At 38.7% G+C, this 26126-nt stretch overlaps 1 protein-coding gene across 1 annotated transcript in view; it reads left to right on the top strand.

The window, feature by feature from the left end:
• trus (programmed cell death 2 like trus) overlaps nucleotides 1-9067 on the top strand; it is a 61388-nt gene extending 52321 nt beyond the window's left edge. The window contains exon 6 of the mRNA XM_071664972.1: nucleotides 6849-9067. Coding sequence (XP_071521073.1) covers nucleotides 6849-7116 — 268 coding nt within the window. The 3' untranslated portion in view covers nucleotides 7117-9067. The remainder of the gene's footprint in view (nucleotides 1-6848) is intronic.
• Nucleotides 9068-26126: the final 17059 nt, after the last annotated feature.

Here is a 26126-nt window from a genome sequence, read left to right as displayed (position 1 = left end):
TACTTTTAGGACAGAGAGTGAGGAGCAGCATCACAGCATACAGAAGGAATAGTTTAAGAGAGATCTTCCCAAAGAATTGATGAGACAGAAGGCTTTGATTCCACCCATGTCAGTAAAGAAGTGGAGGAAGATCCACGCCAGGTATGTAAATAGTACTCCATGCCAGGGTAAATAACACTCCTGCAGGTATGAAATAGCTCTTACCTTGAGATAGAATTGTGACACCGGTACAGCACCCCCAGCTTTTGGGAAGCAAGCTTTGTGATGCTTATTATGTAGGTTTTCCTGGATAGATTGAAGGATATGGTAACACCCAGCATGTTAGCTTTAGACTGATCTCGGTGGAAGAGAGGGAAATGTTAAAGGTTTATAAAGTATCTCATGGAAAGATAGTATATGTTGCCCAGTAGCATAATTTCTATTTGACTGAAAGTAAGCTTGACAGTGCTCACACAGAGAGTGTAAGATAATGTTAGAGATCATTTAACATTCTTGACCATAAACTTCAACATGCCTCGTATGAGAAAAGATTTTCATGCCCTTGTTTAACTTGTGCACTAGTTTAGCATTCAATGCAAAACACTCACTTCAACAACCTCTACAGCTAAACAAATGTAGATAGATAATTTATTTTTCATATTTCATTCTTCTGCATGCTTATCATTAATTTTGTTTGAGAATAATATGTTTTTTCTGTGTTTTTAGTGCATAGCATTCCACCACAGTCTTTGATAAAGATAGGTAAATCTATTTCTCATTTTTTGTTTGTCTGAATGCATATCTTTAATTTTATGAAAATTAAGAAATGAGAGGGGAGGATTTCCAGCCCCCCGCTCCCTCCCCTTTTGGTCGCCTTCTACAACATGCAGGGGATACGTGGGAAGTATTCTTTCACCTCTATCCCCAGGTGTATATATATATATATATATATATATATATATATATATATATATATATATATATATATATATATATATTTATTTTTTTTTATTATACTTTGTTGCTGTCTCCCGCGTTTGCGAGGTAGCGCAAGGAAACAGACGAAAGATATGGCCCAACCCCCCCCCCCCCATACACATGTATATACATACGTCCACACACGCAAATATACATACCTACACACATATATATATATATATATATATATATATATATATATATATATATATATATATATATATATATATATATATATATATTTTTCCCTGGGGATAGGGGAGAAAGAATACTTCCCACGTATTCCCTGCGTGTCGTAGAAGGCGACTAAAAGGGAAGGGAGCGGGGGGCTGGAAATCCTCCCCTCTCGTTTTTTTTTTTTAATTTTCCAAAAGAAGGAACAGAGAAGAGGGCCAGGTGAGGATATTCCCTCAAAGGCCCAGTCCTCTGTTCTTAACGCTACCTCGCTATCGCGGGAAATGGCGAATAGTATGAAAAAAAAAAAAAAAATATATATATATATATATATATATATATATATATATATATATATATATATATATATATATATATATATATTCATTATATTCATTATACTTTGTCACTGTCTCCTGCATTAGCAGGGTAGCACAAGGAAACAGATGAAAGAATGGCCCAACCCACCCACATACACATGTATATACATACATGTCCACACACACACACATATACATACCTATGCATTTCAATGTATACATATATATACATACACAGACATATACATATATACACATGTACATATTTCATACTTGCTGCCTTTATTCATTCCCGTTGCCACCCTGCCACACATGAAATGACACCCCCCCCCCCCCCTTGCACGTGCACAAGGTAGTGCTAGGAAAAGACAACAAAGACCACATTCGTTCACACTCAGTCTCTAGCTCTCATGTATAATGCATCGAAACCACAGCTCCCTTTCCACATCCAGGCCCCACAAAATTTTCCATGGTTTACCCCAGACGCTTCACATGCCCTGTTTCAATCCATTGACAGCACGTCGACCCCGGTATACCACATCGTTCCAATTCACTCTATTCCTTGCACCCTCCTGCATGTTCAGGCCCCGATCACTCAAAATCTTTTTCACTCCATCTTTCCACCTCCAATTTGGTGTCCCACTTCTCCTCATTCCCTCCACTTCTGACACATATATCCTCTTTGTTAATCTTTTCTCACTCATTCTCTCCATGTGACTAAACAATTTCAAAACACCCTCTTCTGCTCTCTTAACCACAATCTTTTTATTACCACACATCTCTCTTACCCTTTCATTACTTACTCAATCAAACCACCTCACACCACATATTGTCCTCAGACATTTCATTTCCAACACATCCACCCTCCTCTGCCCAACCCTATCTGTTGTCCATGCCTCACAACCATATAACATTATTGGAACCACTGTACCTTCAAACATACCCATTTTTGCTCTCTAAGATAATGTTCTCGCCTTCCACACGTTCTTCAACACTCCCAGAACCTTTGCCCCCTCCCTCACCCTGCGACTCGCTTCTGCTTCCATGGTTCCATCCACTGCTAAGTCCACTCCCAGATATGTAAAACACTTCACTTCCCCCAGCCTTTCTCCACTTAAATTTAAATCCCAATTAACCTGTCCCTTAACCCTGCTGAATCCAATAACCTTGCACTCAGTCTCATTTACTCTCAACTTTCTCCTTTCACACACTTTTCCAAACTTATTCGCCAACTTCTGCAGTTTCTCACTTGAATCAGCCACCAGTTCTGTATCACCGGTGAACAACTGACTCATTTCTCAGGCCTTCTCTTCCCCAACAGACTGCATACTCGCCCCTCTCTCCAAACCCTTTCATTTACCTTCCTAGCATCCATAAACAAATTAAACAACCATGGGGACACCACACACCTCTGCGGTAGACCGACATTCACTGGGAACCAGTCACTCTCCTCTCTTCCTACTCATACACATGCCTTACATCCTTGATAAAAACATTTCACTGCATCTAACAGCTTACCTTCCACACCATATACTCTTAAAGGCCTTCCTCAAAGGATCTCTATCAACCCTATCATAAGCCTTCTCCAAATCCATAAATGCCACATACAGATCCATCTGTTTTTCTAAATATTTCTCACACACATTCTTCAAAGGAAATACATGATCCAAACATCCTCTACCACTTCTGAAACCTCACTGCTCCTCCCCAATCTGATGTTCTGTACATACCTTCACCCTCTCCTACAATTTTCCAGAAATACTCAACCAACTTATGCCTCTGTAGTTTGAAGACTCACCTTTATCCCCTTTGCCTTTGTACAGTGGCACTATACATGCATTCCACCAATCCTCAGGCACTTCACCATAATCCATACATACATTTAATATCCGTACCGATCAGTCAACAACATAGTCACCCCTTTTCTTAATAAATTCAACTGCAATACCATCCAAACCTGCTGTCTTGCTGGATTTCATCTTCCACAAGGTTTTTACAATCTCTTCTCTCTTAACCAAGTCATTCCCCTGACCCTCTCACTTCGCACACCACCCCGACCAAAACACCCTATATCTGCCACTCTGTCATCAAACACATTCAACAAACCTTCAAAATATTCACTCCATCTCCATCCTGTAGTTAGCTTGAGAGAGTTTATAAGTCAGACCACTTTCGACTTATCTCTGTCAGGAAAAGTTGCAGAGCTACAGCCATTCCAAATGTGAGAGCATTATAAGGATGGATAAGGCCTTTGTATAAACAGAACAAAGGGTTCAGAGGAAAAGAAATTTCAACATCTAAACAGAATGCCTAAATTCTTGGAAGCAGACTTAGCTATTTCCGTAATATGGGGTTTCCAAGAAAGAGTGGATGCCACAGTAATACCAAGTATGTTCACCAAGTTAAGAGGTGGAATTATAGAATTGTCAAAGGAGAGAGGAGTTTTCAAAAGACAGATGTGTAGAAATTGGATCTTGGGGCTTTAAATTTATCCAGATTTGTCTTCGTCACTGAAATATCCTGTCCAAGTATGAGTTTATTGAGGAAGTTGTGAGAGGGACAGGGGGAATGGTTTGGTTAAGAGAGAAGAGGTTGTGAAAGCCTTGTGGAAGATGAAATCCGGCAATATATAGATTCTCTAAACTCTATCCAGGATTAGTATTAGGATGGCTAATGTAATTGGGGTTATATTTTCAAAACCTGCAAGGAGGAAGGGAATGGTGACGGTGTGGGTTTGAGAAGAAGGGAATGGTAGTGGCTCAGGTCAGAAAGAAAGGCAGTGTTGATGGAATGGGTTGCAGAGGAAAACTGGTCATGGTGTGGGCAGGGAAGGATTGTGAAATGTTTAGGTGTCTTATGACCAGACAAAGGCAGTGATTATTCCATTGTATAAAGGAAAGGTTAGGTCAAATGATTGTAAAAAATTTTAGGGGAATGAATTTCTGTGGTATAATTGGCATGGTTTAGGGCAAGATACAGCAGTGATTGATGGTGTTAACCCCTTTAGAAATCTTCGGAGAATGAATTTCTGTGGTATTATTGGCATGGTTTAGGGCAAGATACAGCAGTGATTGATGGTGTTGACAGGATCAGTGAACCCATTGTTAATGAAGAACATGGTGATTTAGGAAGGGAAAATTTTTGCACTTTGAAAATTTATTGAGAAAGATTTGTATGTAGCATTTATGGATCTGGAGAAGGCATATGATAGAGTTGATAGAGATGCTCTGTGGAAGGTATTAAGAATATATGGTGTGGGAGGCAAGTTGTTAGAAGCAGTGAAAAGTTTTTATCGAGGATGTAAGGCATGTGTACGTGTAGGAAGAGAGGAAAGTGATTGGTTCTCAGTGAATGTAGGTTTGCGGCAGGGGTGTGTGATGTCTCCATGGTTGTTTAATTTGTTTATGGATGGGGTTGTTAGGGAGGTAAATGCAAGAGTCCTGGAAAGAGGGGCAAGTATGAAGTCTGTTGGGGATGAGAGAGCTTGGGAAGTGAGTCAGTTGTTGTTCGCTGATGATACAGCGCTGGTGGCTGATTCATGTGAGAAACTGCAGAAGCTGGTGACTGAGTTTGGTAAAGTGTGTGGAAGAAGAAAGTTAAGAGTAAATGTGAATAAGAGCAAGGTTATTAGGTACAGTAGGGTTGAGGGTCAAGTCAATTGGGAGGTGAGTTTGAATGGAGAAAAACTGGAGGAAGTGAAGTGTTTTAGATATCTGGGAGTGGATCTGTCAGCGGATGGAACCATGGAAGCGGAAGTGGATCATAGGGTGGGGGAGGGGGCGAAAATTTTGGGAGCCTTGAAAAATGTGTGGAAGTCGAGAACATTATCTCGGAAAGCAAAAATGGGTATGTTTGAAGGAATAGTGGTTCCAACAATGTTGTATGGTTGCGAGGCGTGGGCTATCGATAGAGTTGTGCGCAGGAGGATGGATGTGCTGGAAATGAGATGTTTGAGGACAATGTGTGGTGTGAGGTGGTTTGATCGAGTAAGTAACGTAAGGGTAAGAGAGATGTGTGGAAATAAAAAGAGCGTGGTTGAGAGAGCAGAAGAGGGTGTTTTGAAATGGTTTGGGCACATGGAGAGAATGAGTGAGGAAAGATTGACCAAGAGGATATATGTGTCGGAGGTGGAGGGAACGAGGAGAAGAGGGAGACCAAATTGGAGGTGGAAAGATGGAGTGAAAAAGATTTTGTGTGATCGGGGCCTGAACATGCAGGAGGGTGAAAGGAGGGCAAGGAATAGAGTGAATTGGAGCGATGTGGTATACAGGGGTTGACGTGCTGTCAGTGGATTGAATCAAGGCATGTGAAGCGTCTGGGGTAAACCATGGAAAGCTGTGTAGGTATGTATATTTGCGTGTGTGGACGTGTGTATGTACGTGTGTATGGGGGTTGGGCCATTTCTTTCGTCTGTTTCCTCGCGCTACCTCGCAAACGCGGGAGACAGCGACAAAGTATAAAAAAAAAAAAAAAAAAAAAAAAAAAAATTAAGAGAAAAATGTAAACGCAAGATATTTCTTTCTTATTCTTTCATACTATTCGCCATATCCCGCATTAATGAGGCAGCGTTAAGAACAGAGGACTGGATCTTTGAGGGAATATCCTCACCTGGCCCCCTTCTCTGTTCCTTCTTTTGAAAAAAAAAAAAAACACGAGAGGGAAGGATTTCCAGCCCCCCGCTCCCTTCCCTTTTAGTCGCCTTCTACGACACACAGGGAATATGTGGGAAGTATTCTTTCTTCCCTGTCCCCAGGGATAAAATGCAAGATATATGAATTTAAAAAAGCCATATGATAAAGTAGATAGGAAAGCATTTTGGGTAGCTCTCACTTTGCTTGATAGTTTTGGAAGACTTCTGAATATGAGTAAGAGATTTGATAATGAAAGTAGTGCTTGTGTGAGAGAAAATGGTGATATGAGTGAGGGGTGTGAGAAAATTGTCAATGCCTTTTTTTTTCTCTCTCTCTCTAATTCTGACTTTGCTTCAGATTTATGAAAGTCCAAGCAACATTGCTAAGGATGTGTTACTTGTTCATAGTAATCACTAGGGAGATTGTGGAACACATAAGCAAAAAAGGGATGGAAGGAATGGTGTTGCAGAAAATGTTTGGTTCTCCAAGCCTTTGGTATTCTTACAGTTTAGGCATTTCAATATGGGTGGACTTTAGGGCTTGGAAATGGGTTATCATACTGATTTTTCATCACTAACTCTGCCCCCCAGTCCATGGGTTAGATTAGGTACATACAGCCTTTCAAATTGATTAAGCATATCCTTAGCCCTTGGTTAATAGGTTGAACTGAGTTCTGTTCATTGACTTTCACATATTCTGAATCACAGCATGTTTCTGGCCTAAACAGTCTAAAGGTATTTCATGAAATGATGAACTTTTGTTATAGGTACTGTCGTGAAGAAGGTGCATCTCCACTTTGGTTACATCCACCTGGACCAAGTGAGGTAGCTACCAAGTGTCAGCATTGTGGAGGGGCTATGACTTTTGAGATGCAGATAACACCACAGCTTATTCTTCATCTAAATGTACCAGGAGTCCAGGGTACACCATTAGAGTTCGGAAATGTTGTGTTGTTTACTTGTTCTGCTTCATGTTGGAATGAGAAGGACACCGTAAAACAAGAAGCAATTGTTGTCCAGTGTGAAGTAATCTAAAAGGGTTTTTATTCTCAGTGACCTAAAATGGAGTTGGGCATCAGTGTATATAATTACTGTTAATATATTTTAGTGAGCAGAATGAGCTGTACTAAAGTTAATTGCTATTAATGAATTTAGTTACCTCTGCATATTTATCATTATATGATTTTTCAATTTTTTTTAAACTTATACTCTCTTAATATAAAGTAATTGTAAATTGGAGGAATCTAAGTTGTAAGATGTTTTAGAATTTATAGATCACTGATAGTAATGGTCAGGGTGGATCTCAGATGTCAAGAAAATGGGGGAGCACATGATTCATAGGTCATCTGATATCTAAGTTGTCTTATGAAGGAATAGATTTGTGACACTGTGATTGAAGAAGCACACTGTCCTTTGCAATTGGAATTCTTTTATATTCTCTGTGCACCTCCTAAGATTCACCCTGGAAGATATGCATTATTGAAGACTGAAGAAATATGTACTTGTTTTGCAGGTACTGAGGAAAAGTTCCACTACTTTTTTTTTACATAATAAACTTTATTTTTCTCCTCATTTCTTTCATTGTACATGCAGGTGACACATCATTCATAAATACATCCATATATATATAATTTTTTACACGTTGTTACAAATGTGCAATACAAACAACCTCACCATATCATCAGAACCTCAAGTAATCCATGCAAATGAGTTGTAATGTTTAAGGTTTCTGAACCAGTTATAATCTGGATCCACATAGAAGTCAAGTGCAATAGAAATGTGATAGATATTGATCTCATTTTGCAGTTGTATTTAAAGCTCTTATTATTTTTTGTGAGATATATTTTAGTTTAGTTTAGATTTGGTCATCTTCATGAATCAGGTGGGAGAAGTATTAGAGATATTTTTTTTGTGTTAAGGGATTTGACATTTTTTCAGAAATTTCCATTTGGGAAAATTATTTATCAAGTGTATAGCATGCATTAGAGGGATATGTTATACACGTCTTAAGCAGAAAATAGTATCTGATACATGATGATGTTATGTCTAAGCCACACTTTGAGCTTAATTTCTATATATTTTAACATGAGCTCACTGAATGTATACTGTGACTAAATATATATAAAAGAGATATACACTTGAGCTTCCAGTTTGAATATATGAATTCATACATAAAATGGGTATTAATAACAGCATATCTAGTAATGAATATTAAGAAACAGCAGCTCTAGTCCAAACTTGATAGCATTAACTTTTCTCTAGTCCAGTCATGCCTAAGATGTTAGTTTATGTTTTATTTATTTCAGGTATATGTTAAGGTATTATTTACAGATATTTTATCAAAAGTCTGAAATATGTTAGAATTATAAGACAAGAAGCAGTGCGATTAATTGCTACAGTAAATGCTTATTTCTTGTCTTTTGTAGCTAGTGAAACACCATTATATTATGAAGACCTGATTCCCTCAGAAATTGTAATTTATTGAACTGTCATTACTCAGATTATTACTATCATACTCCATATTATTGTAATCTCTATGTCTTCTCCTAATGAACTTTGACATTTATAGAAGCAATCACTGATAATTGCAAGGGGGATCAGAGTCTTTTCAAATCAGTACCATCCGTTCCCTTTTCTGCCATTAAAGCTTTTATAGAAATAAAACAAAAATTTTGCAACATGATAAAGGATAATAGTAAATAGTTTAAAAAGTAATAGTGCAGATATTTAGAAAGGATAGGTGCTTCTTTATCAGATATTGTCTTAAGCACATTGTTTTCATACACTTTATGAAAGAATATAATGTTAATGAAGATGATTTATTTATGTATCAGAGCGGATCAAGAGTAGGACAAAAGCTCTTGAAAAAGCTGTTATGAGGCTCAGGTGTGCAGTGGTATTAGACTAAGCTTACAGAGAAGATATGCCTCACAAGGCAGAGGAGGGAGGGTTAAGTTAATGTTGATATAATAAACAATGAGAAAGATGTGATGATTATTATATATGATCATGAGTGTTCAGTCTTTTATAAGACCACATATTTTCATACAGTAGAAATTTGATACTGTTTGAATATTGCCTAGGTTTTGCAAACATATTTAAATCATTTTGATTCCCATCACGTTTCCAAATATGTGCTGTTTACACCTTATCTTTGGAGAAAACATGGGAATACTGTTAAAATTTATTAGAAGATTTATTAGACTGGTGTAAGTAAAGAAGATTTTTTTAATCTAATGAATTAAAATTCAGAGAAAGGCAGTTGAATTGCCATAAAATGAAGAGTTCAGTGATGATATGCTGTACATTAAGAGAAAATGCATAATTCTCTATTTATTTCATAATATAATATGTTTGTAGTTTTTAAGATGGGAAAATTAGTGTAGAGCATTATTTCAATATATTACAGTATAAACCATTTATAAGATTGAAATTGTGCATATTTTAATACTGTACCAATATTTTTAAAGTACATAATGATGAGTATAGCTGGGTTCATAAAAGTAGCTTCACTGTTAAGAACTGAAATTTGTATCAAAACCATATGTAGTAAAGGGTGGAATCAAATGGATTAGATTGCAGAAAGCTTGTCATTGAATTATTTTATTATTCATGTCACAAGATACCTTTCAAAAAATAAGAATTATGGTAATTGCATTGTGATACTAAAATTGACCTCTCCTTTATGTATCACAGTTGTCTATTTTCTCCACAGAAATTAGTGCATCAGAGTATAAGACTTCCTTCCCATTTCTTTTTAGCTTAATTAATTAGGGAGATTATAAAGGTTGACTTGACAAGAAAATCATATGGTTAAGAGAGAATCTATTCAAAACAGATTAGTTACGAGTCAAGATTTATAGAGATGTTGAAAAAATTATTTCATGATCCATACTGTGTCTCAAGATATTCCTCGAAGAACTCCACAACTGTCTAGAGTTTAAAGTATAGTGGGCAAAAAGTTATGGGAAGGGTAGAAATTGACCAAATACTCAGTGTAACCAGAGCACAAAAGAGGAGAGCTGAAAGGATGGGAAACCAAGAAATGAAAGAACTTCAAAATTTTTCATCAGAGCACAAGTGTTCCTTTCCCATTTTATACAGACCCAATTGGACCCTTCATTGAATAATATGAAATTATTCATCAAAGCAGTGAAAAGATAGGAACCAAAAAATCACACATATTTGCGAATAATGTTTGTGTTTTCAGTACTCATACACCTTTATTTGTAGGAGAACATCGTTGATGCATGTACAGTCACTGAATCATCAATATATAAAAACTGTGCTAGAGTGTACTAACAACATCATTATTTAGATAATTTTATAGAATAAAGATATAGAACATGAAACAATCTTTTAACTGAAATAAAAGTAATTTATGGGAGGATGGCAACTGTCACTTTAATAATGGAAGACAAGTACATATAGAAAGGATCAAAAAGGCATGGCACCCCATCATCTTGTGGTGAGTCTTCATCAAGTATGTTTTAACTTTGTTATTTGATAATAGTTGTATCTAGAAATGTTTTACTTTTTAGCAGAGTACTAATTACATATTTTGTCAGTTTTTATTGACACCAAAAACAATGATATAACATTTACTAAGTGATGATTTAATATCTGATTTTAGTTGCTTGATTATATCCAAGTATACTTCTTTCAGTTTTTGTGGGGGCAATTTCATTAAATGATATATATTTATATAAAACATCACTCTTGGAAATTGAGAATAGTGAGCTCAGGGGTGAAGTGTATTGAAGAAATCGATAAAAATTTCATAGATCTTTTTATTCCTCTTTCATATGTAATTGCCTGTAATAATCTTTGAGAAATCCACAGGAAGATGGAAAATTTTGGATTCAAGAAACGTATGAATTAGTATCTCCTTTATGTGGCAGTAATGAATGTTAAGATGAACTGCTACTTTGATGTCCTAAATAACTACATGCAATAACTTATCAAAACTCATTGTTTTTGAGATATAGTGGTGAAAACACACACAAACACACACACACACACACACACACACACACACACACACATTAGCAATGGAGGAATCAGTAAGTGACAAAAATTTATGGAAAGGCATCGTCCATGATATGTCTGTGAAATAGAGTGTTTGAGTACTTAGTAAAGTTAGTTATCCACTATGCAAAACTAGATAGCTTTTAGGTATGTAGTCACTTAAATTAATGGCCTCACTTGATAAGCCATAAAAGAATTGAGAAATTATTGTGTGCTTCCTTGAAGTGGGTTCAGCAAGAGATAGAAATGAACTAGAATAAAAGACTAAAAGAGTTAAACCTACCTGTAATACAGGAAAGGTAGATACAGTATTGGGTGATATGCATACAAACTTTGTTGATGTAAAAAAATGAATTTTTTAAAAACAAGCAAGATTCTCAGTTTTAGGTGACACAGCAGGAAAGAGAAAAAAGTCATTTAAGATGCTGCTGGATAATATGTTTGTGTAGGAACAGAATAATAGGTTACTGAAACCAGCATATTGTAGATAGTGGAAAACTAAAGGATACTAATAGTATGATAGATGAATATGTGTTGTTGAGTTATGGTGCACAACTAAATACTTTTTCATCATGAAATAGATGCTGGTAGATCATCACCCAAGCTCAGGGAGTGGTAATGCTGTTTCCTGTGGGGAGAGGTGGCGCCGGGAAAGAATGAAGGCAAGCAAGTATGAGTACGTACATGTGTTTATATGTATCTGTATATGTATGTTTTTTATACTATTCACTATTTCCCGCATTAGTGAGGTAGCGTTAAGAACAGAGGACTGGGCCTTTGAGGGAATATCCTCACCTGGCCCCCTTCTATGTTCCTTCCTTTGGAAAATTAAAAAAACGAGAGGGGAAGATTTCCAGCCACTCGCTCCCTCCCCTTTTAGTCACCTTCTACAACACGCAGGGAATATGTGGGAAGTATTCTTTCTTCCCTATCCCCAGGGATAATATATATATATATATATATATATATATATATATTTTTTTTTCTGCTGTCTCCCGCGTTTGCGAGGTAGCGCAAGGAAACAGACGAAAGAAATGGCACAACCCACCCCCATACACATGTATATACATACGTCCACACACGCAAATATACATACCTACACAGCTTTCCATGGTTTACCCCAGACGCTTCACATGCCCTGATTCAATATATATATATATATATATATATATATATATATATATATATATATATATATATATATATATACATATATATATATAGAGGTGAAAAAGAGGGCAAATGAGAGTTGGGGTGAGAGAGTATCATTAAATTTTAGGGAGAATAAAAAGATGTTCTGGAAGGAGGTAAATAAAGTGCGTAAGACAAGGGAGCAAATGGGAACTTCAGTGAAGGGCGCTAATGGGGAGGTGATAACAAGTAATGGTGATGTGAGAAGGAGATGGAGTGAGTATTTTGAAGGTTTGTTGAATGTGTTTGATGATAGAGTGGCAGATATAGGGTGTTTTGGTCGAGGTGGTGTGCAAAGTGAGAGGGTTAGGGAAAATGATTTGGTAAACAGAGAAGAGGTACTAAAAGCTTTGCGGAAGATGAAAGCCGGCAAGGCAGCAGGTTTGGATGGTATTGCAGTGGAATTTATTAAAAAAAAAAGGGGGTGACTGTATTATTGACTGGTTGGTAAGGTTATTTAATGTATGTATGACTCATGGTGAGGTGCCTGAGGATTGGCGGAATGCGTGCATAGTGCCATTGTACAAAGGCAAAGGGGATAAGAGTGAGTGCTCAAATTACAGAGGTATAAGTTTGTTGAGTATTCCTGGTAAATTATATTGGAGGGTATTGATTGAGAGGGTGAAGGCATGTACAGAGCATCAGATTGGGGAAGAGCAGTGTGGTTTCAGAAGTGGTAGAGGATGTGTGGATCAGGTGTTTGCTTTGAAGAATGTATGTGAGAAATACTTAGAAAAGCAAATGGATTTGTATGTAGCATTTATGGATCTGGAGAAGGCATATGATAGAGTTGATAGAGATGCTCTGTGGAAGGTATTAAGAATATATGGTGTGGGACATATGATAGAGTTGATAGAGATGCTCTGTGGAAGGTATTAAGAATATATGGTGTGGGAGGCAAGTTGTTAGAAGCAGTGAAAAGTTTTTATCGAGGATGTAAGGCATGTGTACGTGTAGGAAGAGAGGAAAGTGATTGGTTCTCAGTGAATGTAGGTTTGCGGCAGGGGTGTGTGATGTCTCCATGGTTGTTTAATTTGTTTATGGATGGGGTTGTTAGGGAGGTGAATGCAAGAGTTTTGGAAAGAGGGTCAAGTATGAAGTCTGTTGGGGATGAGAGAGCTTGGGAAGTGAGTCAGTTGTTGTTTGCTGATGATACAGCGCTGGTGGCTGATTCATGTGAGAAACTGCAGAAGCTGGTGACTGAGTTTGGTAAAGTGTGTGAAAGAAGAAAGTTAAGAGTAAATGTGAATAAGAGCAAGGTAATTAGGTACAGTATGGTTGAGGGTCAAGTCAGTTGGGAGGTAAGTTTGAATGGAGAAAAACTGGAGGAAGTAAAGTGTTTTAGATATCTGGGAGTGGATCTGGCAGCGGATGGAACCATGGAAGCGGAAGTGGATCATAGGATGGGGGAGGGGGCGAAAATCCTGGGAGCCTTGAAGAATGTGTGGAAGTCGAGAACATTATCTCGGAAAGCAAAAATGGGTATGTTTGAAGGAATAGTGGTTCCAACAATGTTGTATGGTTGCGAGGCGTGGGCTATGGATAGAGTTGTGCGCAGGAGGATGGATGTGCTGGAAATGAGATGTTTGAGGACAATGTATGGTGTGAGGTGGTTTGATCGAGTAAGTAACGTAAGGGTAAGAGAGATGTGTGGAAATAAAAAGAGCGTGGTTGAGAGAGCAGAAGAGGGTGTTTTGAAATGGTTTGGGCACATGGAGAGAATGAGTGAGGAAAGATTGACCAAGAGGATATATGTGTCGGAGGTGGAGGGAACGAGGAGAAGTGGGAGACCAAATTAGAGGTGGAAAGATGGAGTGAAAAAGATTTTGTGTGATTGGGGCCTGAACATGCAGGAGGGTGAAAGGAGGGCAAGGAATAGAGTGAATTGGATCGATGTGGTATACCGGGGTTGACATGCTGTCAGTGGATTGAATCAGGGCATGTGAAGCGTCTGGGGAAATCTGTGTAGGTATGTATATTTGCGTGTGTGGATGTATGTATATACATGTGTATGGGGGTGGGTTGGGCCATTTCTTTCGTCTGTTTCCTTGCGCTACCTCACAAACGCGGGAGACAGCAAAAAAAAAAAATATATATATATATATATATATATAAATATATATATATATATATATATATATATATATATATATATATATATATATATATATATATAGATATATATATATGTGTGTGTGTGTGTGTGTGGCGAGGTGGCGATGGGAATGAATAAAGGCAGACAGTGTGAATTGTGTGCATGGGTATATGTGTATGTGTCTGTGTGTGTATATATATGTGTACATTGAGATGTATAGGTATGTATATTTGCGTGTGTGGACGTGTGTGTAGATACATGTGTATGGGGGTGGGTTGGGCCATTTCTTTCGTCTGTTTCCTTGTGCTACCTCCCAAATGCGGGAGACAGCGACAAAGCAAAATAAAAGAAAAAATATATATTTTTTTTTTTTCATAATATTCGCCATTTCCCGCGTTAAGAACAGAGGACTGGGCCTCTGAGGGAATATCCTCACCTGGCCCCCTTCACTGTTCCTTCTTTTGGAAAATTGAAAAAAAACGAGAGGGGAGGATTTCCAGCCACCCGCTCCCTCCCCCTTTAGTCGCCTTCTATGACACGCAGGGAATACGTGGGAAGTATTCTTTCTTCCCTATCCCCAGGGATAATATATATATATATATATATATATATATATATATATATATATATATATATATATATATATTGGGAGGTAAGTTTGAATGGAGAAAAACTGGAGGAAATGAATTGTTTTAGATGTCTGGGAATGGATTTGGCAGCAGATGGAACCATGGAATCAGAAGTGAATCATAGGGTGGGGGAGGGGGCGAAAATTCTGGGAGCCTTGAAGAATGTGTGGAAGTCGAGAACATTATCTCGGAAAGCAAAAATGGGTATGTTTGAAGGAATAGTGGTTCCAACAATGTTGTATGGTTGCGAGGCATGGGCTATGGATAGAGTTGTGCACAAGAGGGTGGATGTGCTGGAAATGAGATGTTTGAGGACAATATGTGGTGTGAGGTGGTTTGATCGAGTAAGTAATAATAGGGTAAGAGAGATGTGTGGTAATAAAAAGAGTGTGGTTGAGAGTGCAGAAGAGGGTGTTTTGAAATGGTTTGGTCACATGGAGAGAATGAGTGAGGAAAGGTTGACGAAGAGGATATATGTGTCAGATGTGGAGGGAACGAGGAGAGGTGGGAGACCGAATTGGAGGTGGAAAGATGGAGTGAATAAGATTTTGAGTGATCGGGGCCTGAACATGCAGGAGGGTGAAAGGCGTGCAAGGAATAGAGTGAATTGGAACGATGTGGTATACCGGGGTCGATATGCTGTCAATGGATTGAACCAGGGCATGTGAAGCATCTGGAGTAAACCATGGAAAGTTCTGTGGGGCCTGGATGTGGAAAGGGAGCTGTGGTTTTGGTGCATTATTACATGACAGCTAGAGACTGAGTGTGAATGAATTGGGCCTTTGTTATCTTTTCCTAGCGCTACCTCGCACACATGAGGGGGGAGGGGGTTGTTATTTCATGTGGCGAGGTGGCGATGGGAATGAATAAAGGCAGACAGTATGAATTATGTACATATGTATATATGTATATGTCTGTGTGTGTGTATATATTTGTACGTTAAGATGTATAGGTATGTATATTTGCGTCTGTGGACGTGTATGTATAGACATGTGTATGTGGGTGGGTTGGGCCATTCTTTCGTCTGTTTCCTTGCGCTACCTCGCTAACGCGGGAGACAGCGACAAAGCAAAATATGATATATATATATATATATATATATATATATATATATATATATATATATATAGTCGATTCTTATACAACACATGTTTATACCAAGCATTTTTCCTATGACACTTACATTTAGTAAGCCTCTTTTTTTTATTTAAAGTGCACTATTTTTGTATTCATGCATGCACAATGCAGTCATGTTCACTCATACAGGCTGGGTGCAAGGCCATGTAGTGACATGTACAGTAAGCTTAGTCTAGCTATACATACATCACATGAAGTTGTTCCTGAGCCTTCAGTAATAAGTTTTTAGATGTTAAATCACACCCAACCTCATTATACCCTGCAAGAGAAGAAGTACACCTAAAGGAAGTGTAAAGAAAGGAATGAAAATTGAAAAGAAACATGAAATTCTGACATTAGCTAAGAAAATGATAAAATGGACAAGCTCCACTGTGATGCTTGCATAAATGCACTGAAGTTGCATACAGCAGAGGGAAGATGAACCAATGAATGCAATTTAATATGGTTTGATGATATTAAAAAGTGTTTCAACATAATTAATATAAAGTTTACTTGTGAACCTGCATCAGCTGACCACTAAACAAGAGAACAACCCTCTTCTGAACTAGCAAAAATTATCAAGGACATGATTACAAGCCAGAGCAAGTGTTTAGTGACGACACTGGATTTTTTATTTATTCATTTATTTTTTTAGGGGGGAGAGGAAGAACCCCATCCAGAGTCTATATCAGCCAGCAGGAGCATTTAGGTTCAGGGTTTAATGTTGCCAAAGATCATATCACATTTTTGTGCATGAATACACCAGAGCTTTTTTACTGTGATGAGAACCCTCATGTCATGGGAGTTGACAGGAGGCTCTCTTCCCACTTTATTGGAAAGCTAACAAAAAAGCCTAGGTAAAAGCTAATCTATATACAAAATGGTTTATGCTTTGCTTTGTGCCTCAAGTAGAATGTTAGGTAAAGTCACAAAACCTGTCTTTCAAGGTTTTACTATTGATATAATCAATGCACCAGGTCACCCTGCAGGGTACAAACAAGAATGCTACGGTTGTTTTCCTTCCATCTGTCACCATCTCATTGCTGCAACCGTTAGATCAAGGTATTATAAAGACATTTATTATTATGCTAGATAAATTAGGAAGATGATAGACAATGGATGAAAACTTAGAAACCAGCATAATAGACCTCTGGTATAGGTATAAAACTGTGCATGCAGCTTCAGTGACAAAGTAGTATTAATGCCTGTTGGAAGAAGGTGTGGCCTGACATGATGAATAATATTACTGGCTTCCATACAGTACAGAAAAAGATTAAGGATATAATGCAGCTGGCCAGGAATGTTGGAAGTGAGGGATTATCAGATCTAGAGGAAGTTGGGTTGGATGATTTGATATTTTTACAACAGTAAGAGCTAACTGAGGATGCATTAGCAGAGATGCCTTAATTGACAGACAGTGAAAGTGATCATGAAGATAAATACCAACACATGAAACCTGAACTCACAACAGCATAGTTAAGGGAAAAAATTGCGGATCATGGAAAAAGTTATAGGCGATTTGACAAAGATTCAAATATGAAGAGGAGTCTGACATGCACATGTGGTATTAAAACATCAATACTGCACTACCATGAGCTGTACAAGACATTGCAGAGTCAGGCAAAGAGAGCTGATTTCATCAAGCCTGGTATACACCAATCAACAGATGCATCAACATCCCAGTCATCAGTTGAGCAACATACGGATGATACAACTATTTTACCATAACAACTACATTCCTAGCCACCACCTTGATCACCATCTTCAGTAACCCATCAATTCATAATTTTGAAGGTAAGAACTATTAAAAAAGATTTTATAATGCCCCAGTGTTGATGGCGCTTCCTAAACATGTATTTTACCCATTCATTCTCCATTTCTTATGCAACTTATCATGTCTGGAAATGTACCCCGGTTTTTCCATTATTCATTTTATAAAATGCCTTTTTATATAACATGCTGTTTTCTAGGAATGTAACTGCTGAATTATACAAGAATCAATTGTATGTACAATGTATAATTGTTACCAGACTCTGCTTGTGTAAAGTTACACCATGAGAAAAATGTCACCTTTGGCAATCTAGTCAAAGAACTTCTCACTTCACAGAAGTCCATAAAAAACTCTGCCTCACATGCCTGGTCTTCCGCCCTCTCAAAAGCAAGTATAACAGAACTGCAAAACACCCAAAACAGTGCAACCAACAACAAGTACTCAACACATCCACAATGAAATGAAGGTCTCCCAAATACAGTCCCACTTCAACATAGCACTCAGTTCTGTGCAACTGCATTAGACCCATCACATTGAAACTACTCCATATCTGACCACCAACTCTGAGTAATAGTGAACAGCTTGCTACTACCTCATGCTTCAGTGGCCACAATTCACAGATCCCCTACTCCTTTCAAATATAGTGCAAATAAAACATATACACAGACATAAGCTGACAAGTACTAAACAGCCAACCACCAAACTCTCTCAAACTCCAACTTACAGAAATACAATGATCACAAACCATATTCCCAAAACACACATCATATTATCACCCTTACTTTCTGGACATCATCACTGCTACAAAAACTCACCAGAAAATTCTTCAAGCTATGTTTACAGAATCCCTTGTAAAAACTGTGATTTATGTTAGGCAGACTGGTAAGGGTCTTTATGTTAGACTTAAGCAACATAAATATAGTATAAGAACAGAACAAGAATCAAATGCTCTGTTTAATCATGTTCAAAAATTATGACCATTGTATTGGCTGGAGTAATGCTAATTCAGTTATTAACTAACTCCTTTACCAGGAGAAATATACTTAAATCTTCTTTTATTCAATACACAAAGAAATGTAAATTAATATTAGTGAAGGTCTCTACAAGCTGGATGTCTTTGTTGTAGGCAAAATTTTTAAACAGTTCCCTTTCCTGTTCACATGATAATAAAATTTCATGACAGGCATGATGCCAGATCCGAATACCACCATCCGGTAACATTTGTTTACCAATGGCGTCTTAGCTATATCTCTTCCTTTTATATCAACTGGCTGTTCTACATCATCTATCTCATTCTTGTATCTCCCCTGATGATGTGATCATTACACGAAAGTGCACTTGGGAAATTAATGTTTCATTTTCCTTGTGGTTATTAGCATATACCAGATCAAGCACAGCTCTGTGATGTCTTGCAATATATATATATTTTTTTTATTTCGTTTGTTGCTGTCTCCCGCATTCGCAAGGAAACAGACGAAAGAATGGCCCAACCCATCCCACATACACATGTATATACATACACGTCCACACATGCAAATATACATACCTATACATCTCAACTTATACATATATATACACACACAGACATATACATATATACACATGTACATAATTCATACTGTCTGCCTATATTCATTCCCATCACCACCCCGCCACATATGAAATAACAACCCCCTCCTCCAGCATGTGTGCGAGGTAGCACTAGGAAAAGACAACAAAGGCCACATTCATTCACATTGGGTCTCTAGCTGTCATGTATAATGCGCTGAAACCACAGCTCCCTTTCCACATCCAGGCCCCACAGAACTTTCCATGGTTTACCCCAGACGCTTCACACGCCCTGGTTCAATCCACTGACTGCACGTCGTCCCTGGTATACTACATCATTCCAATTCACTCTATTCCTTGCAAGGCTTTCACCCTCCTGCATGTTCAAGCCCCAATCACTCAAAATCTTTTTCACTTTGGTCTCCCACTTCTCCTCGTTCCCTCCACCTCTGACACATATATCCTCTTAGTCAATCTTTCCTCAATTATTCTGTCCATGTGACCAAACCATTTCAAAACACCCTCTTCTGCTCTCTCAACCACACTCTTTTTATTACCACACATCTCTCTTACCCTGTTATTACTTACTCGATCAAATCACCTCACACCACATATTGTCCTCAAACATCTCATTTCCAGCTCATCCACCCTCCTCTGCACAACTCCATCTATAGCCCATGCCTCGCAACCATATAACCTTGTTGGAACCACTATTCCTTCAAACATACCCATTTTTGCTTTCCGAGATAATGTTCTCGACTTCCACACGTTCTTCAACGCTCCCAGAACATTCACCACCTCCCCCACCCTATGATTCACTACTTCCATGGTTCCATTCGCTGCCAAATCCTCTCCCAGATATCTAAAACACTTCACTTCCTCCAGTTTTTCTCCATTCAAACTTACCTCCCAATTGACTTGTCACACAACCCTACTGTACCTAATAACCTTGCTCTTATTCACATTTACTCTCAGCTTTTTTCTTTCACACACTTTACCAAACTCAGTCACCAGCTTCAGCAGTTTCTCACATGAATCAGCCACCAGCGCTGTATCATCAGCGAACAACAACTGACTCGCTTTCCAAGCTCTCTCATCCACAACAGACTGCATACTTGCCCCTTTTTCCAAAACTCTTGCATTCACCTCCCTAACAACCCCATCCATAAACAAATTAAACAACAATGGCGACATCACACACCCATGCCGCCAACCAACATTCACTGAGAACCAATCACTTTCCTCTCTTCCTACACATACACAAACCTTACATTGTCGATAAAAACTTTTCACTGCTTCTAACAACTTGCCCCCCATCCCATATATTCTTAATACCTTCCACAGAGCATCTCTATCAACTCTTATCATATGCCTTCTCCAGATCCATAAATGCTACATACAAATCCATTTGCTTTTCTGAGTATTTCTCACATACATTCTTCAAAGCAAACACCTGATCCACACATCCTCTACCACTTCTGAAACCACACTGCTCTTCCCCAATCTGATGCGTTGTACATGCCTTTACCTTCTCAATCAATACCCTCCAATATAATTTCCCAGGAATACTCAACAAACTTATACCTCTGTAATTTGAGCATTCACTTTTATCCCCTTTGCCTTTGTACAATGGCACTATGCAAGCATTCCTCTAATCCTCAGGCACCTCACCATGAGCCATACATACATTTGATAACCTTACCAACCAGTCAACAATACAGTCACCCTCTTTTTTAATAAATTCCACTGCAGTGGATTTGCAATATATATATATATATATATATATATATATATATATATATATATATATATATATATATATATATATATAAATGCAGTTGAGTGGGAGACGTATAAAAGAAAGAGACAGGAGGTCAAGAGAAAGGTGCAAGAGGTGAAAAAAAGGGCAAATGAGAGTTGGGGTGAGAGAGTATCATTAAATTTTAGGGAGAATAAAAAGATGTTCTGGAAGGAGGTAAATAAAGTGCGTAAGACAAGGGAACAAATGGGAACTTCAGTGAAGGGCGCAAATGGGGAGGTGATAACAAGTAGTGGTGATGTGAGAAGGAGATGGAGTGAGTATTTTGAAGGTTTGTTGAATGTGTTTGATGATAGAGTGGCAGATATAGGGTGTTTTGGTCGAGGTGGTGTGCAAAGTGAGAGGGTTAGGGAAAATGATTTGGTAAACAGAGAAGAGGTAGTAAAAGCTTTGCGGAAGATGAAAGCCGGCAAGGCAGCAGGTTTGGATGGTATTGCAGTGGAATTTATTAAAAAAGGGGGTGACTGTATTGTTGACTGGTTGGTAAGGTTATTTAATGTATGTATGACTCACGGTGAGGTGCCTGAGGATTGGCGGAATGCGTGCATAGTGCCATTGTACAAAGGCAAAGGGGATAAGAGTGAGTGCTCAAATTACAGAGGTATAAGTTTGTTGAGTATTCCTGGTAAATTATATGGGAGGGTATTGATTGAGAGGGTGAAGGCATGTACAGAGCATCAGATTGGGGAAGAGCAGTGTGGTTTCAGAAGTGGTAGAGGATGTGTGGATCAGGTGTTTGCTTTGAAGAATGTATGTGAGAAATACTTAGAAAAGCAAATGGATTTGTATGTAGCATTTATGGATCTGGAGAAGGCATATGACAGAGTTGATAGAGATGCTCTGTGGAAGGTATTAAGAATATATGGTGTGGGAGGCAAGTTGTTAGAAGCAGTGAAAAATTTTTATCGAGGATGTTGGGCATGTGTACGTGTAGGAAGAGAGGAAAGTGATTGGTTCTCAGTGAATGTAGGTTTGCGGCAGGGGTGTGTGATGTCTCCATGGTTGTTTAATTTGTTTATGGATGGGGTTGTTAGGGAGGTGAATGCAAGAGTTTTGGAAAGAGGGGCAAGTATGAAGTCTGTTGGGGATGAGAGAGCTTGGGAAGTGAGTCAGTTGTTGTTCGCTGATGATACAGTGCTGGTGGCTGATTCATGTGAGAAACTGCAGAAGCTGGTGACTGAGTTTGGTAAAGTGTGTGAAAGAAGAAAGTTAAGAGTAAATGTGAATAAGAGCAAGGTTATTAGGTACAGTAGGGTTGAGGGTCAAGTCAATTGGGAGGTGAGTTTGAATGGAGAAAAACTGGAGGAAGTGAAGTGTTTTAGATATCTGGGAGTGGATCTGGCAGCATATATATATATATAATTTTTTGCTTTTGTCGCTGTCTCCGGCGTTGCGAGTAGCGCAAGGAAACAGACGAAAGAATGGCCCAACCCATCCCACATACACATGTATATACATACACGTCCACACATGCAAATATACATACCTATACATCTCAACTTATACATATATATACACACACAGACATATACATATATACACATGTACATAATTCATACTGTCTGCCTATATTCATTCCCATCACCACCCCGCCACATATGAAATAACAACCCCCTCCTCCAGCATGTGTGCGAGGTAGCACTAGGAAAAGACAACAAAGGCCACATTCATTCACATTGGGTCTCTAGCTGTCATGTATAATGCGCTGAAACCACAGCTCCCTTTCCACATCCAGGCCCCACAGAACTTTCCATGGTTTACCCCAGACGCTTCACACGCCCTGGTTCAATCCACTGACTGCACGTCGTCCCTGGTATACTACATCATTCCAATTCACTCTATTCCTTGCAAGGCTTTCACCCTCCTGCATGTTCAAGCCCCAATCACTCAAAATCTTTTTCACTTTGGTCTCCCACTTCTCCTCGTTCCCTCCACCTCTGACACATATATCCTCTTAGTCAATCTTTCCTCAATTATTCTGTCCATGTGACCAAACCATTTCAAAACACCCTCTTCTGCTCTCTCAACCACACTCTTTTTATTACTACACATCTCTCTTACCCTGTTATTACTTACTCGATCAAACCACCTCACACCACATATTGTCCTCAAACATCTCATTTCCAGCTCATCCACCCTCCTCTGCACAACTCCATCTATAGCACATGCCTCGCAACCATATAACCTTGTTGGAACCACTATTCCTTCAAACATACCCATTTTTGCTTTCCGAGATAATGTTCTCGACTTCCACACGTTCTTCAACGCTCCCAGAACATTCACCACCTCCCCCACCCTATGATTCACTACTTCCATGGTTCCATTCGCTGCCAAATCCACTCCCAGATATCTAAAACACTTCACTTCCTCCAGTTTTTCTCCATTCAAACTTACCTCCCAATTGACTTGTCACACAACCCTACTGTACCTAATAACCTTGCTCTTATTCACATTTACTCTCAGCTTTTTTCTTTCACACACTTTACCAAACTCAGTCACCAGCTTCAGCAGTTTCTCACATGAATCAGCCACCAGCGCTGTATCATCAGCGAACAACAACTGACTCGCTTTCCAAGCTCTCTCATCCACAACAGACTGCATACTTGCCCCTTTTTCCAAAACTCTTGCATTCACCTCCCTAACAACCCCATCCATAAACAAATTAAACAACAATGGCGACATCACACACCCATGCCGCCAACCAACATTCACTGAGAACCAATCACTTTCCTCTCTTCCTACACATACACAAACCTTACATTGTCGATAAAAACTTTTCACTGCTTCTAACAACTTGCCCCCCATCCCATATATTCTTAATACCTTCCACAGAGCATCTCTATCAACTCTTATCATATGCCTTCTCCAGATCCATAAATGCTACATACAAATCCATTTGCTTTTCTGAGTATTTCTCACATACATTCTTCAAAGCAAACACCTGATCCACACATCCTCTACCACTTCTGAAACCACACTGCTCTTCCCCAATCTGATGCGTTGTACATGCCTTTACCTTCTCAATCAATACCCTCCAATATAATTTCCCAGGAATACTCAACAAACTTATACCTCTGTAATTTGAGCATTCACTTTTATCCCCTTTGCCTTTGTACAATGGCACTATGCAAGCATTCCTCTAATCCTCAGGCACCTCACCATGAGCCATACATACATTTGATAACCTTACCAACCAGTCAACAATACAGTCACCCTCTTTTTTAATAAATTCCACTGCAGTGGATTTGCAATATATATATATATATATATATATATATATATATATATATATATATATATATATATATATATATATATATATATATAAATGCAGTTGAGTGGGAGACGTATAAAAGAAAGAGACAGGAGGTCAAGAGAAAGGTGCAAGAGGTGAAAAAAAGGGCAAATGAGAGTTGGGGTGAGAGAGTATCATTAAATTTTAGGGAGAATAAAAAGATGTTCTGGAAGGAGGTAAATAAAGTGCGTAAGACAAGGGAACAAATGGGAACTTCAGTGAAGGGCGCAAATGGGGAGGTGATAACAAGTAGTGGTGATGTGAGAAGGAGATGGAGTGAGTATTTTGAAGGTTTGTTGAATGTGTTTGATGATAGAGTGGCAGATATAGGGTGTTTTGGTCGAGGTGGTGTGCAAAGTGAGAGGGTTAGGGAAAATGATTTGGTAAACAGAGAAGAGGTAGTAAAAGCTTTGCGGAAGATGAAAGCCGGCAAGGCAGCAGGTTTGGATGGTATTGCAGTGGAATTTATTAAAAAAGGGGGTGACTGTATTGTTGACTGGTTGGTAAGGTTATTTAATGTATGTATGACTCACGGTGAGGTGCCTGAGGATTGGCGGAATGCGTGCATAGTGCCATTGTACAAAGGCAAAGGGGATAAGAGTGAGTGCTCAAATTACAGAGGTATAAGTTTGTTGAGTATTCCTGGTAAATTATATGGGAGGGTATTGATTGAGAGGGTGAAGGCATGTACAGAGCATCAGATTGGGGAAGAGCAGTGTGGTTTCAGAAGTGGTAGAGGATGTGTGGATCAGGTGTTTGCTTTGAAGAATGTATGTGAGAAATACTTAGAAAAGCAAATGGATTTGTATGTAGCATTTATGGATCTGGAGAAGGCATATGACAGAGTTGATAGAGATGCTCTGTGGAAGGTATTAAGAATATATGGTGTGGGAGGCAAGTTGTTAGAAGCAGTGAAAAATTTTTATCGAGGATGTTGGGCATGTGTACGTGTAGGAAGAGAGGAAAGTGATTGGTTCTCAGTGAATGTAGGTTTGCGGCAGGGGTGTGTGATGTCTCCATGGTTGTTTAATTTGTTTATGGATGGGGTTGTTAGGGAGGTGAATGCAAGAGTTTTGGAAAGAGGGGCAAGTATGAAGTCTGTTGGGGATGAGAGAGCTTGGGAAGTGAGTCAGTTGTTGTTCGCTGATGATACAGTGCTGGTGGCTGATTCATGTGAGAAACTGCAGAAGCTGGTGACTGAGTTTGGTAAAGTGTGTGAAAGAAGAAAGTTAAGAGTAAATGTGAATAAGAGCAAGGTTATTAGGTACAGTAGGGTTGAGGGTCAAGTCAATTGGGAGGTGAGTTTGAATGGAGAAAAACTGGAGGAAGTGAAGTGTTTTAGATATCTGGGAGTGGATCTGGCAGCGGATGGAACCATGGAAGTAGTGAATCATAGGGTGGGGGAGGTGGTGAATGTTCTGGGAGCGTTGAAGAACGTGTGGAAGTCGAGAACATTATCTCGGAAAGCAAAAATGGGTATGTTTGAAGGAATAGTGGTTCCAACAAGGTTATATGGTTGCGAGGCATGTGCTATAGATGGAGTTGTGCGCAGG

This window comes from Panulirus ornatus, chromosome 1, assembly GCF_036320965.1.
Source record: "Panulirus ornatus isolate Po-2019 chromosome 1, ASM3632096v1, whole genome shotgun sequence".
NCBI classification, from domain to species: domain Eukaryota; kingdom Metazoa; phylum Arthropoda; class Malacostraca; order Decapoda; family Palinuridae; genus Panulirus; species Panulirus ornatus.
Note: the sequence above shows the minus strand (reverse complement) of the source record. Positions and strands in the feature narration are given on the sequence as shown.